This window comes from Cydia splendana, chromosome 10 (genome assembly GCF_910591565.1).
Source record: "Cydia splendana chromosome 10, ilCydSple1.2, whole genome shotgun sequence".
Classification (NCBI taxonomy): Eukaryota; Metazoa; Arthropoda; class Insecta; order Lepidoptera; family Tortricidae; genus Cydia; species Cydia splendana.
This window is the reverse complement of record NC_085969.1, coordinates 20,303,926-20,327,608: the sequence shown is the minus strand read 5'-3', so window position 1 is coordinate 20,327,608 and position 23,683 is coordinate 20,303,926. Positions and strand designations below refer to the sequence as shown.

The window sequence follows — 23,683 nt, the reverse complement described above, 5'->3', positions numbered from 1 at the left end:
GAAACTGTTTCTCGGCGCGATTCGGTAAATGAATTAGAGATTCACTAGATGGGTCGTTCTCTCATTTCGTGCAAATCGGTGATGTTCTCTCGATTTGTAAATTTTCTTTTAAATGGTAAATTTTTGGGTTTTCATGCATTGTGGATTCATTTATTGACACTTTTATGCTAAAGGCACCTTCGTAACCATATTCCTTTTCATTTAATAAGACTGGTGGTAATGAACTACGCGCTGGTAATGAAATGGGCATGGATGGTAATTTTATCAGTGGAGGGTAATGAAACAAACTTATGAAATCGCAATAAAAAAACTTTAGTTAATGAAAATTAACACCATTAATATAATGAACAACATTAAAATCACGTGTCTTAAGCGCTGTGCAGACGATCAAGCCGACTTAACAAATACTCCGGCTTGACAATCGCGACTTATGATTTACCACCTAGCTTGTAGCGATTGTCAAGCACAATTTACGTGATTGAAGACGTATTTCGTATTGTTTATTTATTTAATGATTATACAGCACTACATCAGTCTTGTCACCAACACACTGAGAAACTACGTACTTTAATTTAAAATTAACATCCAAATACACTCGACTGCCAATCCATCCACCGTAGCTCCATAAACTCGCAAAATCTCAAGCACTCATGAGTTAACAGGAGATGCACCAGGAGAAGCCTAAGGGTTATAATTCTAATGTCCGGTACAAAAAGTCTTACAAGCCTCTCTACTAGTTCAAGGCAGCCAGAGTCTCCACGAAAAGCCCAACAAGCTAAAAGTAGTAGGCTTAAGTTGTGCCTCACCTCCAAAGAAATGAAGCCCAGGGTTCCTAAAATAAATATTTTTAGGTAATACATCCTAAGGAAATTCTTTGGGACCTTTTCCAATAGTAGAATGTACGTTGACTCGTAAGGGATCCAGGCTAATGCTGACGCCTCCAACTTGCTTCTGACCAGAACATTGTAAAAAACTTTTATGGGGCAAGGGTCATGGAATTCTCTGACAATGCGAGTGACAAAGCCTAATCTACTGAAGCTACAGTACCAAGTGCTTTGATATGGTCGTGAAATGTTAGCCGCGTATCGAATATGACCGCAAGATCCTTTACTGAGACGACTCTTGAGCATGTGTAGGAAATAGGGCTTGATTAAAACTACACACTTGACACTTAGCCGCATTGAAAGTCAGTTTGTTACCCCGACTCCATTGGAACAGAGATGATGAAACATACTCCTTCTCAACTCAATATACCAGTTTAAGATCGTCAGCGTAGAGTAGACAACGAGCTTTATGGATAACCGAGGGCAGGTCATTGACCATTATTCCAAATAGGAAAGGCCCCAAGATTGAATCTTGGCTGTCACCAGAACGAGTATGGTACGGATCTGGTACGAAGTGGCCATGCTGGTCGTTGCGTGCTGCGGTTTATCACGCAGATAACTGGCAAAAATGTTAAGCAAATGTGGATTGAACCCAATAGCGTCTAGTTTGTGTAGGAATACATCGTTACCCACACGATTGAAGGCTTTTCGGAAATCATAATACAGGACGTCTATCAGGATACCCATATCCAGATGCTCTGAGATGGTGTCACTGTCAACCAAGGTCAGGTTAGTTTTCACAGACCGTTTTACTCTGAAACCATGCTGAGTGTTGCACAGGAATATTGGTTTCACTTGTTTCGACAACGTGCCATGGAGTATGGACTCAAACAGCTTTGCTAAAGCTGAAAGAAAAGAATACCTTGACTTTGGGTCGGTCTTACCCGTGAAATCTTCCAATGGTGAGGATATGTACTTGTGGAGAGTAGGTACCAGATTAAGCATGGAGTGTATTGGACCATTCAAATGCTCTAAACACCCCTTTAAGATATATGCAGGTACCTAAGTAGTCTGGACCAACAGTATAGAAGCCCGAAAAACTTACTTTGGTGTTAAGACCCCTTATGCAGGTACCTAAGTAGTCTGGACCAACAGCATAGAAGCCCGAAAAACTTACTTTGGTGTTAAGTCCCCTTACATTTTGGTAAATTAGATCCAGTGAAGGTTTCAAATCAGGATTCCGAACTAAGTATTACTGGTTGGTTTTTGTCTGACTCCCATTGACGTTGGATTTACGAAATGACCACGATTATCGGGCTACATAGTTGGAAATAAACAGGATTCATACATTGTCGAGGGTACTCCTATTTTGAAAGTCTTGGAGTCCCCTTTGAGCTTAAGTTCATCGACAGTGCACCATGAATAACAGCAGATATGCCCGTATGTCCTCCAATCCTCAAGCTATATTCCACAGATGGATGAACTTGCGATGGTCCACCGCCCTGAGAGGGATTTTACACCGCTTTTTACTGCTGGTATCAGTTTTCTGAGATTTATCACGCACGGATTGGGAATTGTCGCTTTTGACGGCGGAGGCACTATTATTGCTTATCGGCCTGTGTTTATGTTTCTATAGTTTCTGCCCTTTATTCCAAACATTTGCCCCGTTCTCTACCTTATCGTCGACAGGTATCAGATGATTCCAACTCACTTAGTCTCTTAGTAACGTGTCAAATTTCTCAGCACAGTCCTTGAGTGCGGTCTGGTATTATATATAGAGCGGCAGATTATGTTAATCTACTGCGCTCTAGTTAAATCCAAAAAATCACCAGTTGGGCTCCCCTATATATTATTACATAGTTTTAAATGCTTATACCAACATTCTATTTATAATAACTTAACCCTCTTTCCATTAAATGCACTGCCTGATATACATTATCATTACCTTCTAAATTCGTTCATTACCTTCCCTGGCAAAATTGGAAGGAAAAGAAATGAATGAAACAGATATGAATGAAGTTTTGGAAGTTTTCGTCGCCTAGGTCGGTTGATATCAGACCTTGATTTCGCAGAATAAGCCACACGAAAGGCAACCCTAAAACACATCAATTAGGTATAATTTTAATAATGTACAATTGGTACTTACTTTATAAATCACTAGATGGCGATGAAGATTTATCTGAACCACACTCCTTCCCGACACGAGAGAACGTAGGTATTTTCGTCAAAAGCAACATGCGGACGACCGCTGTGGTAGCACGCGGCCAACTGACTGACGAACAATGTGTTGTATCCGCGGGAAGTGCTATATACCCTTGCTATATAGCAAAATATAGCTAATCCATTTCTCGCGTCGGTAATGAAGAAATTGCTTGGACCATCACTTATAACGCTGTATAGTTTTATTGTTAATTTCTTAGCGTATAATATTATAGGATATAAAACATAACTAAATTACTTGTTTACTGAACCAACAACAAGTTTTCTATTTTTAGTATCTTAAGGTTCAAATGGAGGTCAAAGTTTAACTTCACACGTTACATGCAGAGAGGAATGAAAATAGTGGGGGTTAATTGTAAATATAAAGAAAATAACCACCTTTTTAGAATTGTTCATGGCGGGCCAATATACTTTAGGTCCTATGTTACAACCTTGCATTAACAGATTTCCCTTCGGCCGCGTACGCAACCAGAGGTTCGTAACCAGATGCGATCGAATACTTTTTCGGTCTTGTACGAAACCGGTTGCGATCAAAAACTAATTCCGTCTTACCCGTAACCAGTTACGATCGAACACTTCTCGTTCTTATACGAAACCAATGTCTGGGCCATCTAGCTAGTCTAGCTATAGGTTTTTTCAAAACTCAATATAACATAATATTGTCTTCGGTTACCGCGATTGTTATTCATGAAATAAAACAACTGAAACGGATTATATCGCGTGTACTAAACTTTAAATTAAATCCCGACGTTTCAAACACTTTACAGCGTTCATGGTCACGGGTGGACTGAGGCAAAAGTACAATTACCTCCAAGAAAAATACAATGCGCAAAACTACCCACATATAAATTATATAGATTTTCACAAAAAAGAAATGCTTGCACACGCCAGAAGGGCTGAACATAAATTAATTAATTAAATAATTTATAATTTTAATTACAACTTACATTGATTGTATAAAATTTTGGCATAATATTACTATTTAATTCACATTTTAGATTTGATGTTTGATAATTCTAAACAAACTACAAACAAAACATTTACATTTTAGATACACGAGTGTTACCTGGTATAAAAAAGTTTAAGTCACACAACATCCGTACCCTTACCATGTCGGGTATCAATAATAAATCAGTATTTGGACATCCAATAAATATGCAACTATTTATGTTCTCGTATGCTCGTACCAGACTCATGGCTAATTAATACTTTGTTTATATTGACGAGTAACAACTGTAAATGTCAAGCAAAATAAGTCATAGTAGTTACTGTCAAGGAATGTCAGTGCTTCATGTCTCTTAAGCCAGTGTCTTTTAAGGAACAAGGTTATAATATTGTATTTGCCAACAAAGTATTTGAATATTATCAGATGGTACAGTCGAGTTCGTTAATATCGACGCGACCAATTGAACAAAAATATGTGTACACGACCCTATACCCATACAAATAAGGTTGTGTTCACATATTTTTGTACAATTGGACGCGTCGATATTAGAGAACTCGACTGTACAAATTTTGTGTTCTGATTTTTGACTGGATATATAACGTGTACAGTACTTATACTGTATAACAAGGTGTATAAAATATAATCTTAGCTGACTTTATCAAGTTTATAGTTTATCAACGGTCGAAAGGTTTCGTACAACAATGAAAAGTGTTCGTTCGTAACTGGTTACGAAAAAGAACAAAATAGTTTTTGATCGCAACCAGTTACGTACAAGACCGAAAAAGTATTCGATCGCAACTGGTTACGAAAGTCTGGTTGCGTACGCGGCCGAAGGGACAGATTTTCGAAAACACCATCACATTTTTGGTAAATTGCAAATAATACCGATTTGCACGAAATGCGAGAATGACCCAGATATGAAATAGTAAAGATATGTGAAATTCCACGGCAAAAGGTACCTTATGGCGGCTGGCGCTTACGCTATTATTAACGCCGCTCCAATATTCAGCAATGGTACCTTTTGCCGTGGAACGTCACATATCTTTACTATTTCATATCTAGTGAATCTCTAATTCATTTCCCGAATCGCGCCGTCTGTAAACAAAACTTGAAAAGAACCCACTAAACTCAGGTATAGGTACGTATTTCAATTTGCCACTGAAACTCTTCCGTCCCGTTCAATCTTTACATGTTTGTAAAGGACAATACCACCGAGTGGTACAGTTTCCAAATGTAAGTACCATCGCCCACACTGTTAACTGATAGTTCATAAACCTTATTACACAAGGCATAAGGTCCACCGATGGGTAGTCAAGAATGATGCTGTTTGCTGTACAGGAGAACAACTCTCGCGTAAGAATAAACATGCGGTAAGTTTGGTCGAGCGCTCCGTACACACTACTCCTGCTAGAATAACAACACGAATTTAAATCTTACCACGCGGACATAGGATTGAAAATAGATTGAAAGTCATTAGACGTGACGTAAATGCGATGAACGTTGAGCACTGAGCTGGACTACGCAAATGTAGAGTTATACGTCATTTGTTTTAGTTTAGTAGACTTTGTGATACATGAATAGGTTAAGTTTATCTGAATCAGCAGACTTAGTTCGATATGAGTGAATACCTTTTCTATCCGCCCACTGGTACTTAGGACGACCTAGAATCTACATGAAGGCGTCCAGGTGGTCGTCCCAAATATGCTGTTTTGACTGCCCGATATTCTGCCATCCTAAGTATCGGTGGGTGGATAGAGTGGATAGATCTCCTTGAGCTCGGCGTCGAAAGCTGGCGGCGTGGAAAAAAGCCTAAGATTGGCATTTTCCAGACATCTTAGATTACATGCATTTTTACTACAGCCAGTAAAACTTTTAAGGTATAGTCGGTACCATAAAATACTTAAGGAGCTCATATAACTTTTACTGCGGAAACATTACAAAGAATCTCAGGGATGTCTGGTTACGATTTCGTTTTCTAAAACTTTACTCACGAGCAATGAAAATGAGTAACGTTGTAGGTATAGTAAATTATACCTGCTTTGAGGCTTGTTTCACGTCCCGAACGAACCTCTTTATTAACTTTTCATGTGTCACACCACTGTCATAATCTCACAGTACTTACAATGTGTCACTTGTCAAAACCTCAACATCCAATGTTACTCGTATTGACAATTTGATAAAATCACCAAGAAAAGTAGTATTACTCGTAATTATTACCATGGAATCGGAAGGGGTGACGCTGGTCAGGAACAGAAGCCCTACAGAACCAGTAGGGTTACTAAAATGGGATAAATCTAGGCTGAAGTTGATTGCGTGGTACGTCATCGTGCAGTGTAAGTATTATTATTACCCGTGTTCTAAACAATTATACAAATGCAAACTGATGGGGGGGGGGGGGGGGGTTATACTCCCTCCCCTCACAATTTCTGTCGCTGATTGTACGAGTAAGCATTGCATGATTGTTAATTCAAATTAAATTGCATTAAATAGATATTAGTTTACAAGACAGAATGCATATTTCCCACAATATTGGTGGAGCCAATCAGCTCAGCCCTTTGACCGTACACATTTGCTGTCCGTCCTTTGCTGCCTTTACGGTCCACCAGACTAAATAACACAGGTTACATCGAAGTAAGGTGATCAACTGTAAACTCTATTACTTGATGATAAGGTTTATTATAGGTCTATCAAGGGTGCATTTGATTGTATTAAGTTCAACTGGATTGGTACACGACTAGTATCTAAGTTTGAAGACGTACTACTCGTCTTCAAACTTTAACGCGGATAGGTTTATTTGCTTCTTGGCTTTGGCTACATAGGTATTATATTTCATTAATTAATGATATTATCATCTAGAACACAGACATATTTACTCTGCAGGAATCTGTTATTATTTGATTAAATTTTTGCCCCCAACAATGAAGCACAAATTGTATTTGGATGTAGGCGTCAAGACCGCTAAGAAGCTGAAGTTAGCTAGGCATTCCTGTAGAATGAAAAAATGGAAATAAATGTGCCGAAATGGCTGGGTGAGTGTTATGTAACCCACAACACAATACAGACGGCTGACGGGGTAAAAGAAGACGGGGTAAAACATGAGATGAGAGAGAATGAGAGAGTACGACTTGGTGGAAAATAGCAAAAGACAAGACCGAATGCCCAGCAGTAGAACAGTAAATATTGCTACTAAAAAAAAAGAATCCGAGGTGGAAGGATACTTGATTGTTACTATAGCCGATCAAGCAAGTTTGTCTGTAGAAACAGGCGCGAAATTCAAATTTTCTACGCGACAATAACCCTTCGCGCCATCATTTTTTAAATTTGCCGCTCTTTTCTTCTTACGGTAATGGCTTGACAGCGTATAAGTCGTTTTGAAGAGCAAATCTCAAAAAGCAACAAATACTTTTTTCATACAAACCGGCTCAATCTTATTTCACTGGCTTTTTGAAGAATATTATCCCCTTTCCAGGTATAATAGTGTTCGCAGGGGTAGCAACAGTCCTCCACTGTGTCTGGAAGCCCGACGACGGAAAATACGAGCTGGAGATTCTCTCCCGCATCATGTATTTATACGACACCAACGCCTGCGGAAAAACCAGGTCGCTGAGGCAGATCCAGGACTTGTCACTGAGCAATGAGACGTTTGGGCTGAATATTATACCGATTAAGAATAAGCATGTGTCCTTGAATGTGGTGGCTAAGTTGTCTGGGCAGACTAGGACGTAAGTATTAAGTGTAAACAGTAAAATCACTACTTTAGATCTTAACTTTATCTTAGAAGATTAGCATGGTCCCTGCGCAAGGATAACACGCAAAATCGTGAAGCGTTCCACATTTTTGAAGTGAAAACTTCTTTAGCGGCGCTGGGCAGTTTTTGAGGTGGGGAAAAAATGATAAACTCGAGACAGCGTTAGGCGATCACGTGACCGTAACGTTTAGATGGCCACTCATTTAGATGGCATTTAAATCAATAAAGAAAAACTCAATGACATTACATGAAAAAGGTTCTAATCTTGTACGGGCTGATATACGAGGATCTCACAGTTAAATTGTAATAATATAAATATAATTCAATAAAGCTACTACATCATGATGAAATCGCTAATAAAAGTGAACACTAGTGAATAAAACTCAAAATATCATGAACAAATATATTTAGATGCGAGGTCTGCAAGGTAACTTTACAATTTCTATTCGAATTTTGAACAATTAACGCTACAAATTTGAATTTCGAATTTTAAACAAGCTCACTGACCAGCAATTTCGGAACTAAAGTTTTTCAATAGAAAGGAGGATGGATCAATTATACATAGTGCTGCAGACATTTTGGACTAGTCAACTCGTTGTTTTTTTTTGTTAGAAGCTTTTGGGCTATAGTTAGATGGTTTTGATTCATTATCATTAAAAAGCCTGGCTCTTGTATGTCGGAGGTCGGAGTAGACGCCAGTTATCGCGGTCCTCGGCCAAGTTCTTTAGTCCCTGTAAGACACAACATTCGCCTTTCCGTTTAGTTGTTGTGTATAGCTTGCTCGTGGTTCGATCTTGCGTTCTAATATAGTTATTCATCTTAATTAAAGAAAATTATATCTTTCCCTTCCTTTGTTTTTTATTATTGACACTGTTGTTTCTTTATTCAATATATAAACCTTATGTTTTGTGTTGTTTGGTTATATTCAATTCGACTTTTCATATCTTTTCTTTGGGCCACCTACCGTATATTCTAGTTCTATTGTCTGCAATACCCAAGGGTTGACTGGAAGAGATCGCTCTTAAGCGCCTGTTGTTACCTCTATCCAATTGTCTTTGTTTATGTTACTGTACATTATTGTAAACTATGTGAGGTGTGCAATAAAGAGTATTGTATTGTATAATTTAAATTCCTTAAGATCGTTCCCCATTGCAGATACGTGAAATTCAGTCTCAGTCTCCACGTTTTCTGGTTTCTCTCAGCTATACTCCTAAGGTTGCTGATCGGGATCAAAAACATGAAATTGATGAAGATCGTCCTTAAGGTCTTCCGCTTTATCACCATGAGCACCGTCATCTTTGACGTGTGCATGGCGATTGTGTATATCGCGGATATACAGCAGAGCTTGACTAAAGCTATGATTATAAGGTAAACTTACCGTACCGTAAACATACTTTATTTTTAAAAACGAGGAAGTTGATTTTTAAGCGCAATTTTAAGAATTTTGCAGTGTTGACAACCTCAACAGAAATATATTATGATGAAAACGTTCAGAAACCAATTCTTTTTGAAATTTATGTTTGTTTAAAATGTACAGAATTTAACAAAGGTTTTCTAAGTTTAATGAATAAGGGGGTTATTCTACATACCGTCGTAATATAATTTTTGTTTCCTTGCAACCAGGCACAGCGGTTGGGGCATGACTCCTCGCCAGATCAACAATCCAGATGAATTCGGCGGCTGGGTACCGATCATGGCGGCCACTGCGTGGTTGCGTTGCGGCATATTCTTCTTCTTCAACCTTTACCTCGTCAGGTTGGTATGGTTGTATGTTAAGCACAAGTATAATATCTTTATTAGTATCCATTCTAATGAATTCGACGGCTGTGTCTTATGGCTACTATGTTCCGAGATTGCATGTTATAATCTTTAACCTTTTGGCATTGGCATTTCATAAGTTTGGTTAAATTATTTTACAATCGGCTCATTATTCATTTCAACCCATCTTCAAAGTCTCTGGTTCCCATTTTTATCAAAATATATTTCTATTATTTGAATGAGTTTCAGTTTCAAGTCCTCTGCTATGTGTGTAACTAGTGTTAGTAAAATAGTGTTGTGCGCAAAACCTTGCTCAATCAAAATGATCATCTTCAAAATGATTCTACTGCTGCTATTCCAAGCATCACCAGATGCAGTGCCCACATCCAACTGCAGTTTCCTTAGATTCACAATCCAAATCCAAAGATCCCATTGGACTAGCGTGAGGATATCATTTCTGTAAAAGGAGACCTGTGCAGTGGTGATGACTGCCGATCACCATATCATATACATCATAATATGATGTATATGATATGGTGATCGGCCTCAATAATCAGTACTAAACACCGCCGGTGTGGCCGGTTGCAACCACAGTCGATGTTTAGTACTGATTATTGAGGGCGACGTTCGTGAGCTCTCAGGTGGCTGACATAACCGATTTTAGCAGCAAATGTACTGCCACAGGGTGCGTATCATAATGAATACGAACTTTTGGTATAATTTCAGTTTACAAACGTTCAAAACGTATACTAATCTTATGTAAGTTATGTATAATGCACTAAATCTATATTTTCAATAAGTATAACATAAAAATAATATAACATGCAATATACATACCGCTGTTTGGTATAACATACAAATAAACTAATTACATTTAATATAACATTCATTATGCATTAAAATTAAAATAATGAATAACATCTCATATAAGTATCTGAACAAAACACCAGTAAAATTATTTGGATAGCTCAGTATTTCATAGGTCATCGAAACTAATTACTGTCAGAAAAGTAGGTTAGGTTAGAACTGTGACTCCCCAGAAAAAAAAAAGCTGCTACCAAAAAAGTAGGTTAGGTTAGAACTGTGGCTCCCCAGAAAAAGAAACTGCTACCAGAAAAGTAGGTTAGGTTAGGTTAGAACTGTGACCCCTCAGAGAAAGAAACTGCTACCAGAAAAGTAGGTTAGGTTAGTTTAGAACTGTGACTCCCCAGAAAAAGAAACTGCTACCTACCAGAAAAGTAGGTTAGGTTAGGTTAGAACTGTGACCCCTCAGAGAAAGAAACTGCTACCAGAAAAGTAGGTTAGGTTAGGTTAGAACTGTGACTTCCCAAAAAAAGAAACTGCTACCAGAAAAGTAGGTTAGGTTAGGTTAGAACTGTGACCCCTCAGAGAAAGAAATGCTACCAGAAAAGTAGGTTGGGTTAGGTTAGAACTGTGACCCCTCAGAGAAAGAAACTGCTACCAGAAAAGTAGGTTAGGTTAGGTTAGAACTGTGACCCCTCAGAGAAAGAAACTGCTACCAGAAAAGTAGGTTAGGTTAGGTTAGAATTGTTACCCCACAGAAAAAGAAACTACTACCATAAAAATAGGTTAGGTTAGGTTAGAACTGTTACCCCACAGAAAAAGAAACTACTACCATAAAAATAGGTTAGGTTAGGTTAGAACTGTGACCCCCCACAGAAAAAACTGCTACCAGAAAAGTAGGTTAGGTTAGGTTAGAACTGTGACCCCTCAGAGAAAGAAACTGCTACCAGAAAAGTATTAGGTTAGGTTAGAACTGTTACCCCCCAGAAAAATAAAAGTTTAGGTTTATTGCGTGGTATTTGTTTTGTATATTATATTATTTCAACGTTATACCTTTTTATACTTATCATAAACGATATTATATGTTAAGTTCATTATACATTATAAAATTATAGTATTCATTGTTATACGTATCGCACGTTATACTTATTGCACGTTATGCCATTCAAAATTATACCAATTGAATTTATATATTCTGAGCAATATATTATAGGTTTGTATACGTTATATTACTTACTCACTGCCACAACTGCAGGTCAGCACCCCTCCGACAAAATGGTAATTGTTGACCGCAGGTGGCCGGGCCTTGAACTTGTCACGCTTCGCATCGAGATCAACTCGCCTTTGCTCTTAGAAGGCTTGCACTTTTGTACCATATATACAACATATATATATACCAACTTTAAAACTGTAATTTCTTTACAGATTCGTTAAGCAAGTAATGCAAAAGATCCGAGGCAAGGAGGTGAAGAGCCGAATCAGCAAACTGTGCAACGTGCCGTTTCCAGATGCTGACTACAATCAGAAAACAAACGAAAACTCCTTGCATTATAGGGCGGGGGGATATAACAAGTTTTAATCTAGATAGAGTAAGCCAGTAAGGGTTACACCAACCGTCTGATGTCAGTTTGTGGTTGGTGCAACTAGTCCTAACATTTTACAGCGTACGCCATAACAAGTACATACATTTTAATCCATTTCTTTGTGCAAAGTTGTGTTAGGTGTATCCGTATCTGTGCTTATTTTTATTCTTTATTTTAAGAAAGAAGTAGAATTTGTTTTAACTTATGTAAGTTCATTAAACGTCTTGAACAATTAATTTTATTATCTCTGTAACGTTAGAATATATCCACAAAAGGGTTAGTTTTACAGAAAAATTTTGCTGTCGCCATACCCAATAGTTACAATGAATATTCATTTTAAACTCGTTATTTATGACCCGTCAAAAGCACACAAGTTGATATTCCCAAACTCAAATTTGGGCCATGTCCATCAAAAACATTGTTTGCTCTACTGCGTCTCATCGCTTCGACAACAATATATAATCGAATGTCACTCCAACTCCACACGCAAACTTATCGATGCAATACCAAAGTGTCACTTTAGAATTCAAAGGTTACATCTAACCCTTTTAACCAACTGTATTTCCAACCTTATATAAACGATATAAAGCGCAATTTACAAGCGATGGAGTTCTAAACGTGGTATCGAAACTAGCAATGTTGTTACTGGCCAGTTACAACGTTCGATATACGACAGAATCGAGCACTAATCATCGCCATAACACGTTTTAATCGAGTTGTCGATGTGAATAATCGATTAGGCCATCAGCAGGGTTACAGACTTAATATTTGAAACTTTGAGCATTTAATAACTGGAGTGGCCATAAAGAGCTTACCCCTCTGCCGAAAAACTTGCACAATTGTGCAAACTTTTGTATGGACTGACATGGCTAATTGTACGTTACGTACAAATGAGGTAGAAATAGCAATACATTTGACGTCCCCTCCACCGCAAAAATCGGCAGACTGTTTCGTAAAGAAAATGACAGCGATGACATCTCCAGTTACCTACTAAATGCTCTGAGATTTGAAACTATATGAAAAGTGTTAGAGTAACGTCAAAAGAATATCTAGAATACTTAAAATAATTTGCGCCTGTAGAATTTAAAATTATAACATGGCAGAAAAAGGAAAGTCAATAGAATTAATCCCTAAAACCATTTCCGCTAGATTAGTCAATGAATCTCCGAAAGTTATCAAATATCGAGAGAGAAGTAAAAAATAATTCATATTCCGAAAACGAAAAAACGGACAATCTCGCAAACGTTTTGCTAACGCGAAATGGAATGAGCATTCCGTTTATAGAAAATTCAATTTAAGCTCGTAAGATGCCATTACATCTCTCATTATCACAGGAAGGGGACATTAATTTGAGACTTACGCCAACGCCTAGTGCTGTACCTACTTAAATAGCTCATCATCATCATCATCATTTTCAATGTCACTAGGCCCAAATATCGGAACCAAATACTCAATATCCTCAACGACCAACATAGTGTTCGTCAGTAATGTGTCGTCATCATCGCTACTATCTCTGCTGTCATTGTACTTAATAATTATTGATCAGATTGGTTGTCAGTATTTTCAACTTTCTCTTTATTTTTCTTGTTTAGCTAATTAAAAATTTTAGAACCTCAATAATAAATATTATATACAATTCACATAAGAATGACTACAACACTTGGTTAACTTGTATGTAAAGATACGTTTTAGTTAAGTCCGTTTATTTTAAGTATGTTTTAGTGAGAGCGTTTAAGGAAGTAAGTGTTCATCTCAATAATATATGTACCTATCAATGTAACCTATTATCCTGTCGCATACTTCTGTTGTTTCTCCAATAAATAAATAAATAAATAAAATTCCGACATTATCATAACTTAAGAGCTTTGCTCTTGTCGGTGGAGTAATTGCCAATCATTTCTTTCTTGTGCCAGTCTTTTAATATCTTCATACGCAAAATAAAAAATAATGCGTCGTATGAGGAAATTAAAAGACTTAAATAGCTGTTAAAAAAATCCGTAGGTAGTAATTTTTTTTATAAAATGTTTAAATGCGAAACGTAAAGTAAGTAAGTAGACTAGTTAAAGTGTTAAAAATAATTTAATATTCCAAAAAGCTTTGTACATCTCTCAAACTTGGCATTTTAAACATACAATACTCTGAATCCTACTATTATATATTTATATTTCGGAAAACGTATCTATTAAGAGAGAGACAAGATACACTAAATTGAACAAAGAAGACAAAACACTAAAAGAGTATTTACAGAAAATGATACGAAATAAGAAATAAACGAAAAATGTATGAGACGAGCGGTGATGTTAGCGATTTTACTCATAATATATGGTTAAAAATTAAGTAACTTTTTATCAGTTTTGTTTTGTAATCTAACCCGAATTTATTTAAACAGCCTCTTAAAAGTTGCCATCATGAACCACCCTTAATTTTTCCCAACGTCCTAATTTCTCTGCAATTTCAAGGCGATATTTAACACGACAAATTGCCCCGCGGCCCACTGGAATTTGACATAGTTCAAGACCTTTTATTCCAATAACCTCCCAAGCATTCGAAAATCTCAATTAAACTAGTATAAATGGCTCTCTCATTACGTATAATTCTTAGGGATTTCGAAGTGAGTAACATTGGATAGACTGAGCGTTTGACTCGCTACGTATAAAAATACCTACTCGGCATGTTTATGTAAGTCGTGAACAAATAATTGGCGTTTGTGATCTGAAGAATGGCGTTCTACGTGTGGTCCATTTTTATCATCCTGTATCAAAGTAAGTTCACGTTGTTTTAAAGGAAAAATTGAAGAATTACCGTCTCCGGCAAGACTCAAACTTGCGAGATTTCAAACACCGGGACCATTTTTCCTTTCAATTTCAATTTCTTTATTCGTACTTAACGTAAGTTACATGTCAATTTATTATACATATTTACTTACATTTTATGTCTTTTTTATTTTATTATTACTTTAATATAAAAAAAATTGTAGTTATCCCGCGCAGACGTTTCTGCTTGATAAAAATTAGTTAAGTTCACATTTGACACGACGTCTTCTTGAAAATATGACGTTTCTAAATGGTTTCTAATGATACTACTCCTTCACTTTGATCTCTTCGTGTCGGTGCGATGTTATCTTATACGGATCTAGGCTAGCTTAACCCGCTAAGCCTACATTTGACTGACAGGATTTCATGTTAGAGCCTAATAGAATAGAATAGAATAGAATAGAATAGTTTTTTATTCGTAAACACACAGACAACAGACATACATAGAAAAAACATAGTGAAAAATAAAGTGTCACGAAATGGTCCCATCTCAGCATGTTGCTGGCGACTTCCAGCGCTGATCTTCCGATTAGACCATCAAGTGATATAGGCTGTAGAACTGTGTGGTGTGGGGTGTGTGTTCCTACACACATCTCACACCTGTGTTGGCTGGTAGCTTGATCTTGTTTGTACATGACGTAGACTCAGTGCTGTATGAATAGGTAATAAGTATCTTATTTATTTGTTGTTTCAGTAAAACGTAAGTGCGTATGTGAAAGAGAAAGCGTGTCCTAAATGCCTAATTCAGACCGCGCCAAATCACGAAACCATACCTAATGTAATTAGTTCGGTCTAGTATACAATACCCTTTTTACACAACAGCCGTCAAAGCCCTTTTCTTAAAATTCTTCCCAAAAAATCCATTACTTAATACTTCGCTAAAGCTATTTAGGACTTTCGTGTGTACCTATCAGGTAGAGACCTTTACCTTACCTGCCTTTGGTTTGGTTTTGGTTTGGTTTGGTTTGTTTTTGGTGTACCTTTATAAATTGTTTTGTCTGTCTTTCAATCGAAACAGAAATCAGTTTTAGTTATATCAGGTTTATTCATTACCATTCTTTAGAATTTAATAAGATTTGGTCGTTCATTATTATGAATTGTTTTAGACGTTTCACATTTTCTTTGTTATTCGAAGCCAAGTTTCTCAAACTGTATACCGCCGGAAATTTGTTTGTCGGTACCTACCTTTAGATTAGATTCTATAAAAATACTCTCTCTCTCTCTCTCTCTCTTAAAGCCGACCTTTTCGAGAGAACCCAAGTAGCACAGATAGCTCTATAACTACTCACTTTTAGTTCTATCTAACGCTCTGTGCGTATTAAGAAATTTATAAGAGCACACTCGTGGTCCTACAGCTGTATAATAGATCTCAGTGGTATTTATATAGGTTAGGGCTGATTAAAAGCTGCATTACGGCTCTGAAAACTACCATTAATACGCAAAGAGTGATATAAAGGTATATTTGCTACGACCCTATACAGCTTTAAGGGTTATCAAATGCTTTAACCGTTATAAGGTCTGTTTAGTGGATAAAATTACGCCATGTGCTGTATAAGGAGGTAATTGTGGACTTTTATTACGTTGACTTATTAAGGGAGCACAAGTGAACTATTATGAAGCTAATAGACGTATAATGGAACACATGTGGCACATAATACAGCTTGTCGCTTAACATGTTTACCACTAAGCAGCTTTTATTACACTGACTTTTAAGGGAGCACGAGTGAACTAATATGAAGCCAATAGACGTATAATGGAACACATGTGGCGCATAATACAGCTTATCGCTGAACGTGTTTACCGCTAACCAGCTTTTATTACGCTGACTTTTTAAGGAAGCACGAATGAACTATTATGAAGCCAATAGACGTATAATGGAACACACGTGGCGCATAATACAGCTAATCGCTGAACATGTTTACCGCTAAGCAGCTTTTATTACGCTGACTTTTAAGGGAGCACGAGTGAACTAATATGAAGCCAATAGACGTATAAATGGAACACATGGGACGCATAATACAGCTTATAGCTGAACGTGTTTACCGCTAACCAGCTTTTATTATTCTGACTTTTTGAGGAAGCACGAATGAACTATTATGAAGCCAATAGACGTATAATGGAACACATGGGGCGCATAATACAGCTTATCGCTGAACATGTTTACCGCTAAAGCAGCTTTTATTTCGCTGACTTATTATAAGGGAGAACGAGTGAACTATTATGAAACCAATAGACGTATAATCGAACACATGTGGCGCATAATACGGCTTAGCGCTGAACATGTTTACCGCTAAGCAGCCTATTATACTACCATTGGGACTGTCTGCATAGCGGCTGTTAAAACGTTCATAAGATGCCTTATAACTGTTTAGAGGTTCACTAGTGTATCGAAATAACGACTTGGACTTTATAGTGGGATATATAACAGTCGTATGCTGCATATAAGAATTTTAACGGTTCACGTTGCTTTTTAACATTGACCGCCATTTTATTGTATATAACCTACAAAATTGAAATTGCTTTTCCAACTTTTAAGGGTAACAATATGGTTTTGTGCCTGAGTTCTTAACCTAAATCATTAGTTTAGTACTTCCTATAACGTATTATTAACTTTTTATCTCATAATTCTGTCCGAACCACTGAAATAGTTTTTACACATAGCTTATTTATATCATTAATTTAAATAAATACTGATTATTTTCGTGGCGCACTGAAATTTTCTTAGATAATGTATATATATAATGTCAATAAACTTGCATTCCCAAACATATTTCTCGCATTAATATATAAAAGATCATGTACAAACATTTAACTAAACACTTTAACAAAATGACTTATGGTGTCGTTGCGCTTAACGTTTTTGCTTCAATATAAATATGTTCACCTCTGCGTTCGTTGTCACTATACTAAATATAATAGCTGATTTTTAAGGCAGAGGTGTAAAAGTATGTTATTAATTATCTTTTATTCAGCCCAACGTCAATCTTTCCCGGTATTAGGGCGCACATGTGACATATTAGCTGAATAAAGGGTAACTGGTGGTCTCTTACCCAGCCAATATACACCTCTTATAACTCCTGTTACCCCTTATAATTCCGTTAAATTGCCGCTACAACGCTCTTAAGTAGCTATGTGAACTTAAGGCTGCCTAATTTGTGCCCATTTAAGAGTTATAAAAGCTGAAAAGACGCTTATACAGCTCTTATGCAGCTTTTATATTCCAGCTTCAAGCGTATTCGTACTTCATTATGCGGCTGCTATACAGCTAATCTGTGCTACTTGGGAACTTAAAATAATACTTTTAGCTTTTATGCTAGGTAAAAAATCTATCTCCAGTAAGCGAAGAATTTAAAGAAAAACGATAAAATTTTCTACTAAACGATAGCTAATTTTAACTCCTTTCTCAGCTTTTTAAATTTAAAAGCTATGATACCCCAGGCTCCCATGAGCCGTGGCAAAATGCCGGGATAACGCGAGGAAGAACAAGGAGATGATACAATTTGCTTTTGATTTGAATGCGTAAAGTTGTTAAATAGGTATTGTAAAAATTACAATATTTATAATACTATACAATTGGAGACCCAATCAGTCCCCAATGTAATTTTCAAGCATAACTAATCTCGAATTGCGTTAAATCACGTGATTACGAATTTACATAATCGTTTACGCTATATTGGACCATTCATACATCATTCCGGAGGCCGATTCTCACTAACAATATTGTATGGTTTCTATCTCGTTTTGATACGATGTTCACTCGTGCAAACGTGTTGTCTAACAGACACCTCACGTGCACCAATAAGTGCAAACGAGATGCTCGAAGAAACTGTTTCTCATTGCATTTCTTAAGCACTAATCAGCGTAAAGGTACTGTTTGAATTCAGACAATTTTATGTACCTAGGTACCTACAACATTACTGCTATTGCAGCCGCAAGTGTCAAAAATCCGGGCAGTACCATTGATATTGACATTTGCGGCAGCAATGTCGTGCCGCATTACTGCAGCAGAAATACTAGGTAATGTAATCTGAATCCAAACGGTGCCTTGAGCGACTAACGCGGATTGGTGCTCACGGGCAAGGTTGTTTCAAAATAAAATGAAAACCATGTCAAATTGTTAATGCAGAATCTGCTCCTAGTTAGGGTGTGAATAAATAAAGGTATTTTCAATTTGACTGTTTCACTTCATGCATTCATGAATTTATTCAATAAACTGGTGATGTGTATGTATAATTAATTAATATGATGAATATGTACTGTCATGTTTCACTTCATTTATCCTGTAACAAATATTATTAATTCTTACCTAATGAATTAATTAAGTTTGGTTTATAATCCATAATGAACCTACTTACATTTGTATTAAATTGATATTTCAATGCAGTTATTCTTAACGCCAAAGTAAACATTTCATGTAGGTTTCTACTGCTCTGAGAGTCAACGTCACAAATAAACCAATTTAGTTTTTAAATTCTTAATTTTTTACTTAAATTTTATCGACCTAGGTAAATAAAGATTTATTTATGAATATTTCGCAGCCATCCTATGCGTGTTCTTCACCTGGTTGACGCTGGAGTGCAAACTAGCCCCGGAACCAGAGGAACCGCGCGAGCTCACGCTCATCAAGGTAAATATTTACATACATACATATGATCACGCCTATTTCCCGGAAGGGTAAGCAGATACCACGGATTTCCACTAACAAAAACAAAAACAAAAATTGAGAAAGGTATATTGAGATGATTTGGACACGTGGAAAGAATGAGAGAAAGAAGCCTAACAAAGAGAGTGTATAATGGAGAAGTGGATAGATCGGGGAAATCCTGAAGAAAGGCTTAAACCGGCGAGCGTGTATGAGGTAACTATTTATTTTAATAAAACATGGACGCCTTATAAAACAAAGTCCCCCGCCGCGTCTGTCTGTTTGTGTGTATGTATGTTCGCGATAAACTCTAAACCTACTGATTTTCATGCGTTTTTCACCTATCAATAGAGTGATCCTTGAGGAAGGTTTAGGTATATAATTTGTTAAGGTTTTGTGTAATCCGTGCGATGCCGGGGCGGGTCGCTAGTTATGTAAAATTTGCGTATTGTCAGTTTACGAAAAGTGTGGGCGATGGTGCGACAACTTGGAGTCCAAAGGGTAAATTCACTGGACGAAGAAACAGACTGAGGAAACTTTATATTTTCCTTCCACTGTTGGTTTAATCTTTAGTTTTCCTTGAGCTAGAGCAGCTTCTGCTGAAGTTTCTTTAGATTAACTTGATCTTTATCTTAACATCCAAGAGCACAGAATAAATAATAGTACGGTGCATTGGGATAACTTCGAAAATAGGTAGCTTTTGGGTGAAGAAAAACATCCTGAGCAAAGAGAATTTGAAATAGAGAGTTACTGCCATGATAAATTATGAAGAGTGAACGCATATAACGTGTAGCTACGGTACATTTACTGCCATCTTTCGATAGACGATTAAAACTGTTAGAACGCCATTTGACTTTGATCATTATTCTTTCACTGATATGTGTTAACTTGTTAAATATTAATGATAACGCCATCTCCTCGAGAGTAGGCTGAAGGTTATGGCGCCATCGCTCGAAAAGATTGCACCATACCTTTGGCCTAAAATCGAGTAGATGGCGTTAATATTAATATTAATAAATTAACAGATATCAGTGAAAGAATAAGGATCAAAGTCAAATGGCGTTCTAACAGTTTTATGTTCTGTCGAAACATGGCAGTAAATTTACAATGGCTACATAATTTATTTTGACAATCCGTCTCTATACACTCTATCCTCTTTGATCCTGAGGAAACCTACAATCATTCGCCAAGAAATTCAAAGGCAAATGTGATGTTCCCATCCTCATTGGCCCAGCGTGGGGACTCTATAACCCGAGGGCGCACATGAGAGGAGGCATGTGTCCAACAGTGGGATTATTAACATTTTATTTAAGATGCTGTACCTATTTGAGCCGGGGAGCTGCCAGCGACACTACTACTACAATTACTCCGTGTTGGTCGACAACAAGCGAACTCTGTCGAACATACTCTGGATGGAGACTAACTGGGTGGCCGCTTCTTTCAGAAAGTGAGTATTAGGTACTTTACGGTTTTTCTGGCAACTATAAAACTGTTTTACTGACATTTTAAACCAAGGATTGGTCCTTGGTTTAAAATGTCAGTAAAACAAATTTTATTACATAAGTAGAAGTAATTATCTTCTATTTTATATTATAATATTGCATCTTATACTGCAAACTGCAAAATGGAAAGAGGAAACAAGGCGGCCAGTTTTTGCGATTCGAAGATGAGTTAGAGCGGCCTTATTTAGAGAGCCAGCGACATGAGATAATCTAGCTGCCGTATTTATGAAGGGCTTATTATTATTCGGGAAGCATGCCATTTCCCACTGCTGGGCAAAGGCCTCCTCCCAGTTTCTCCACTGATCTCTATCCAGCGCTGTGTCTGGTTCAGAAGGAGTTCAGTTCATCCCGCCATCGCCGGCTGGGTCTGCTAGATCCCGGATTCGATACTATTAAAGGGGCCCACAGATTACCAGTTCGCCGGACAATATCAGCCTGTCAGTTAAACGCAAAAGGTGATAGTTCCGAACAACTGACAGGCTGATATCGTCCGGTGAACTGGTAATTTGTGGGCCCCTTTACTGATAATTAATCATTTCAGCAAGATGAAGCTTTGGGTGAGCCTCCACATATGCTGGCTAGGGCTGGCGCTCCTCAACGTAAGCCTCGGGCGCCGTCCGTGCGGGTTCTACGCGATACTACTGCCTCTCACAGGAATCGGCATAACCCTGCTGGTCGTTGACTTGGCCCATGCTGCATTGTTCATGCTTGACGCCGTCCACACACGGACTGAAGGTAATCATACAAAAATCAAAGGCCCATACAACTCGGTTCCCACCGGTTTGCCTAATTTTTACAGTTAACTTTTCCCACTGCTTACAAATTTCTCGTACATACATAGTTTTTGATGATACCAAACTTGACCTGATAGCTACAAGTAAGTCTAGGTAGAAACTGACAGGACCGCGGGTGCCACCTTTCCCCCTCTGTTTTAGTCGTCCGTCGTAGCTAGGTCTAATGACCTTAGTACGAGTCAAGGTACATTAGTGTCAAGCGGCGTCGCCTGAGAGAAAAGTGCATAGGTAGTAACTAGTAACCTACTGAATTATGCCTATGCCTATGATTAGGCACTACCTGTGCACTTTTGTCTCAGGCGATGCCGCAGGAATGTATGGAACAGTACCCTGTACACACATTTTTGCACTTACTTCCTCTACTATTCGATTCACAAAGTACAGTTGCTATTCATCTACAAGTTCTACAACACATAATCTAGCTATGCCAACATAAGGTAGCTATGTCACTTGATCCCTGCGTTTGATCGCGTCTAGCCCTCCACGCAATGTGCTCGAACATTCTCGAGAGGGCTTCATAACACCCTCCTCGTACAAAACGTCATATCTTCCTAGGGATATCTTGACGCTTACGACCTTCTTGCATACCCTCTTCATATCACACTCCTCGTAGAAAACGTCACATCTTATAAGAGAAACCTTGGCGCTTAAGCCCTTCTTGTAAAGACGGAACCTGAGACATGTCAATGGCATTTGGCTGCCGTATCGGCTAATTTTACAAGCTCGTATGTAAATTTATAGCTGGTAAAATCAACCTTAAGTGATAATTAATAAAGTCTAGATTCAAGAAGAAGTCATAACAAATCGGTTGCTATGAGATGTCTAGTAAACTAATGTTAATTCGGTGATGATTGCTTGCTGAAACGATTGTTTGCTTATTGGTTTGCGTTCGAAATAGGTACAAACAAATATTGATCCTTTCACCCAGCATATACTTTAGGTTATTAAAATGATGGAACAACCTTTTGTTTAATTTAATTAATTTAACTCAACAATAAATAGGTACTGCGATTTACGTTTTTTTAAACGACGGTGGCTGTGTACATTGACAGAAGACCAGAAGTAGCTAAACCGGTGCGGTATTCAAAATAATCTGCACACTATCTTAGCTTCTTAACTATAAATAATTGTGTTCAGATTATTTTCAAAAGCTACGTTCCCGCTGCCTTTCCACTTTAAGTATTAAATTTTACTTTAAAAACTTATACTTATACTGTATAAGGCGATCTTTATATTGGGGCCGCGCTCTGGTGTGCGAGCGGGATATCGCTAGATACAAGTATGTAGCGCTGCCTCACTCACACACTAGAGCACCTACAGACTATGCTCTTCAGTGTGATGATAACCACGTAAGCGTTGAACTTTTTCAGGACAAATCTGGGACTACATCGGGACCGAACACCAGATCAAGATAATCCCCCCTCTACCCCAGTACGTATTTGTGGTAGAAGAAGCAGACACCTCCTGGGTTTCCCTCCTCTTCGCTTATGGGAGCCTGAGGGGCATCGTGCAGTGGATCGTCAACTTCTGGATCGTGCAGGACAACTATTTTGATGGGCTGCATTATTATCGAGAGTTAGGTAAGAACACAACAAAGCCAGGAAATTGAAGGACTGGTGTCCAAGCCAAACATCATTGGAGTTAGTCCGGATAGGTGAGGATCATGCAGTCTGGAGGCCGAAGACCTGGACGTAAACGATATGCCACATTAGGGCTTGATGTTTAGGACACAAAATGGGACATAATGAAATTACCTTATAAATTTTTTTCAGGCTTGCAAGAGGCAAATAAGCGAAGAAGTTACTAACTAAAACGCAGATACTGACAAATACACTATATGAAACCATGAGAGAACATTGCATATATCTAAGGACGGGCCTTACGAATACGGTACAGGCCGAGTAGCCAACATGCCAATCGCTTACGCTCCGTAGCGATCGAAACGCAACTGTCACTGTCGCACTAATATGGAAGAGTGATAGAGAGACACAAAGCGTTTTGTTGTCGAAGCGATAGCGATTGTCCCCTTGGCTAGGCCGGCAGTACAGT

The 23,683-nt window shown here is 37.8% G+C and overlaps 3 protein-coding genes and 1 pseudogene across 5 annotated transcripts in view; 3 read left to right on the top strand and 1 right to left on the bottom strand.

Annotated features, from left to right (window-relative positions):
- Positions 1-23,683, bottom strand: part of LOC134794433 (uncharacterized) — a 399,097-nt gene that overhangs the window by 251,992 nt on the left and 123,422 nt on the right. The gene's annotated exons all lie outside the window — the stretch shown is intronic.
- Positions 6,156-12,080, top strand: LOC134794632 (uncharacterized). Its single transcript, XM_063766432.1, has 5 exons — positions 6,156-6,323; positions 7,460-7,712; positions 8,894-9,106; positions 9,362-9,493; positions 11,726-12,080. The coding sequence occupies exons 1-5, from the start codon at positions 6,209-6,211 to the stop codon at positions 11,877-11,879; spliced, it is 867 nt and encodes a 288-aa protein (XP_063622502.1). The 5' UTR covers positions 6,156-6,208; the 3' UTR covers positions 11,880-12,080.
- Positions 7,732-7,829, top strand: LOC134794647 (U6 spliceosomal RNA; annotated as a pseudogene).
- On the top strand, positions 14,387-23,518 carry LOC134794631 (uncharacterized). Of its 3 annotated transcripts, none has more exons than XM_063766428.1 (6): positions 14,387-14,645; positions 19,235-19,323; positions 20,652-20,785; positions 21,382-21,575; positions 23,005-23,214; positions 23,407-23,518. In XM_063766428.1, the coding sequence occupies exons 1-6, from the start codon at positions 14,603-14,605 to the stop codon at positions 23,439-23,441; spliced, it is 705 nt and encodes a 234-aa protein (XP_063622498.1). In that variant the 5' UTR covers positions 14,387-14,602; the 3' UTR covers positions 23,442-23,518. The 3 variants fall into 3 exon arrangements, with proteins under 3 accessions (XP_063622498.1, XP_063622501.1, XP_063622500.1); XM_063766430.1 differs by lacking the exon at positions 14,387-14,645 and adding an exon at positions 14,757-14,771; XM_063766431.1 differs by lacking the exon at positions 19,235-19,323 and having other exon boundaries at positions 14,594-14,645.

What these genes read in the sequence shown, in the direction of transcription:
- LOC134794632 (XM_063766432.1), top strand. Translation starts at nt 6,209, where the DNA reads ATGGAATCGGAAGGGGTGACGCTGGTCAGGAACAGAAGCCCTACAGAA. An exon ending in GTGGTACGTCATCGTGCAGT is followed by an intron (nt 6,324 to 7,459) that starts GTAAGTATTATT and finishes TCCCCTTTCCAG; the next exon opens with GTATAATAGTGTTCGCAGGG. An exon ending in ACTAAAGCTATGATTATAAG is followed by an intron (nt 9,107 to 9,361) that starts GTAAACTTACCG and finishes CCTTGCAACCAG; the next exon opens with GCACAGCGGTTGGGGCATGA.
- LOC134794631 (XM_063766428.1), top strand. Translation starts at nt 14,603, where the DNA reads ATGGCGTTCTACGTGTGGTCCATTTTTATCATCCTGTATCAAA. An exon ending in TTTTATCATCCTGTATCAAA is followed by an intron (nt 14,646 to 19,234) that starts GTAAGTTCACGT and finishes AATATTTCGCAG; the next exon opens with CCATCCTATGCGTGTTCTTC. An exon ending in GCATTATTATCGAGAGTTAG is followed by an intron (nt 23,215 to 23,406) that starts GTAAGAACACAA and finishes AATTTTTTTCAG; the next exon opens with GCTTGCAAGAGGCAAATAAG.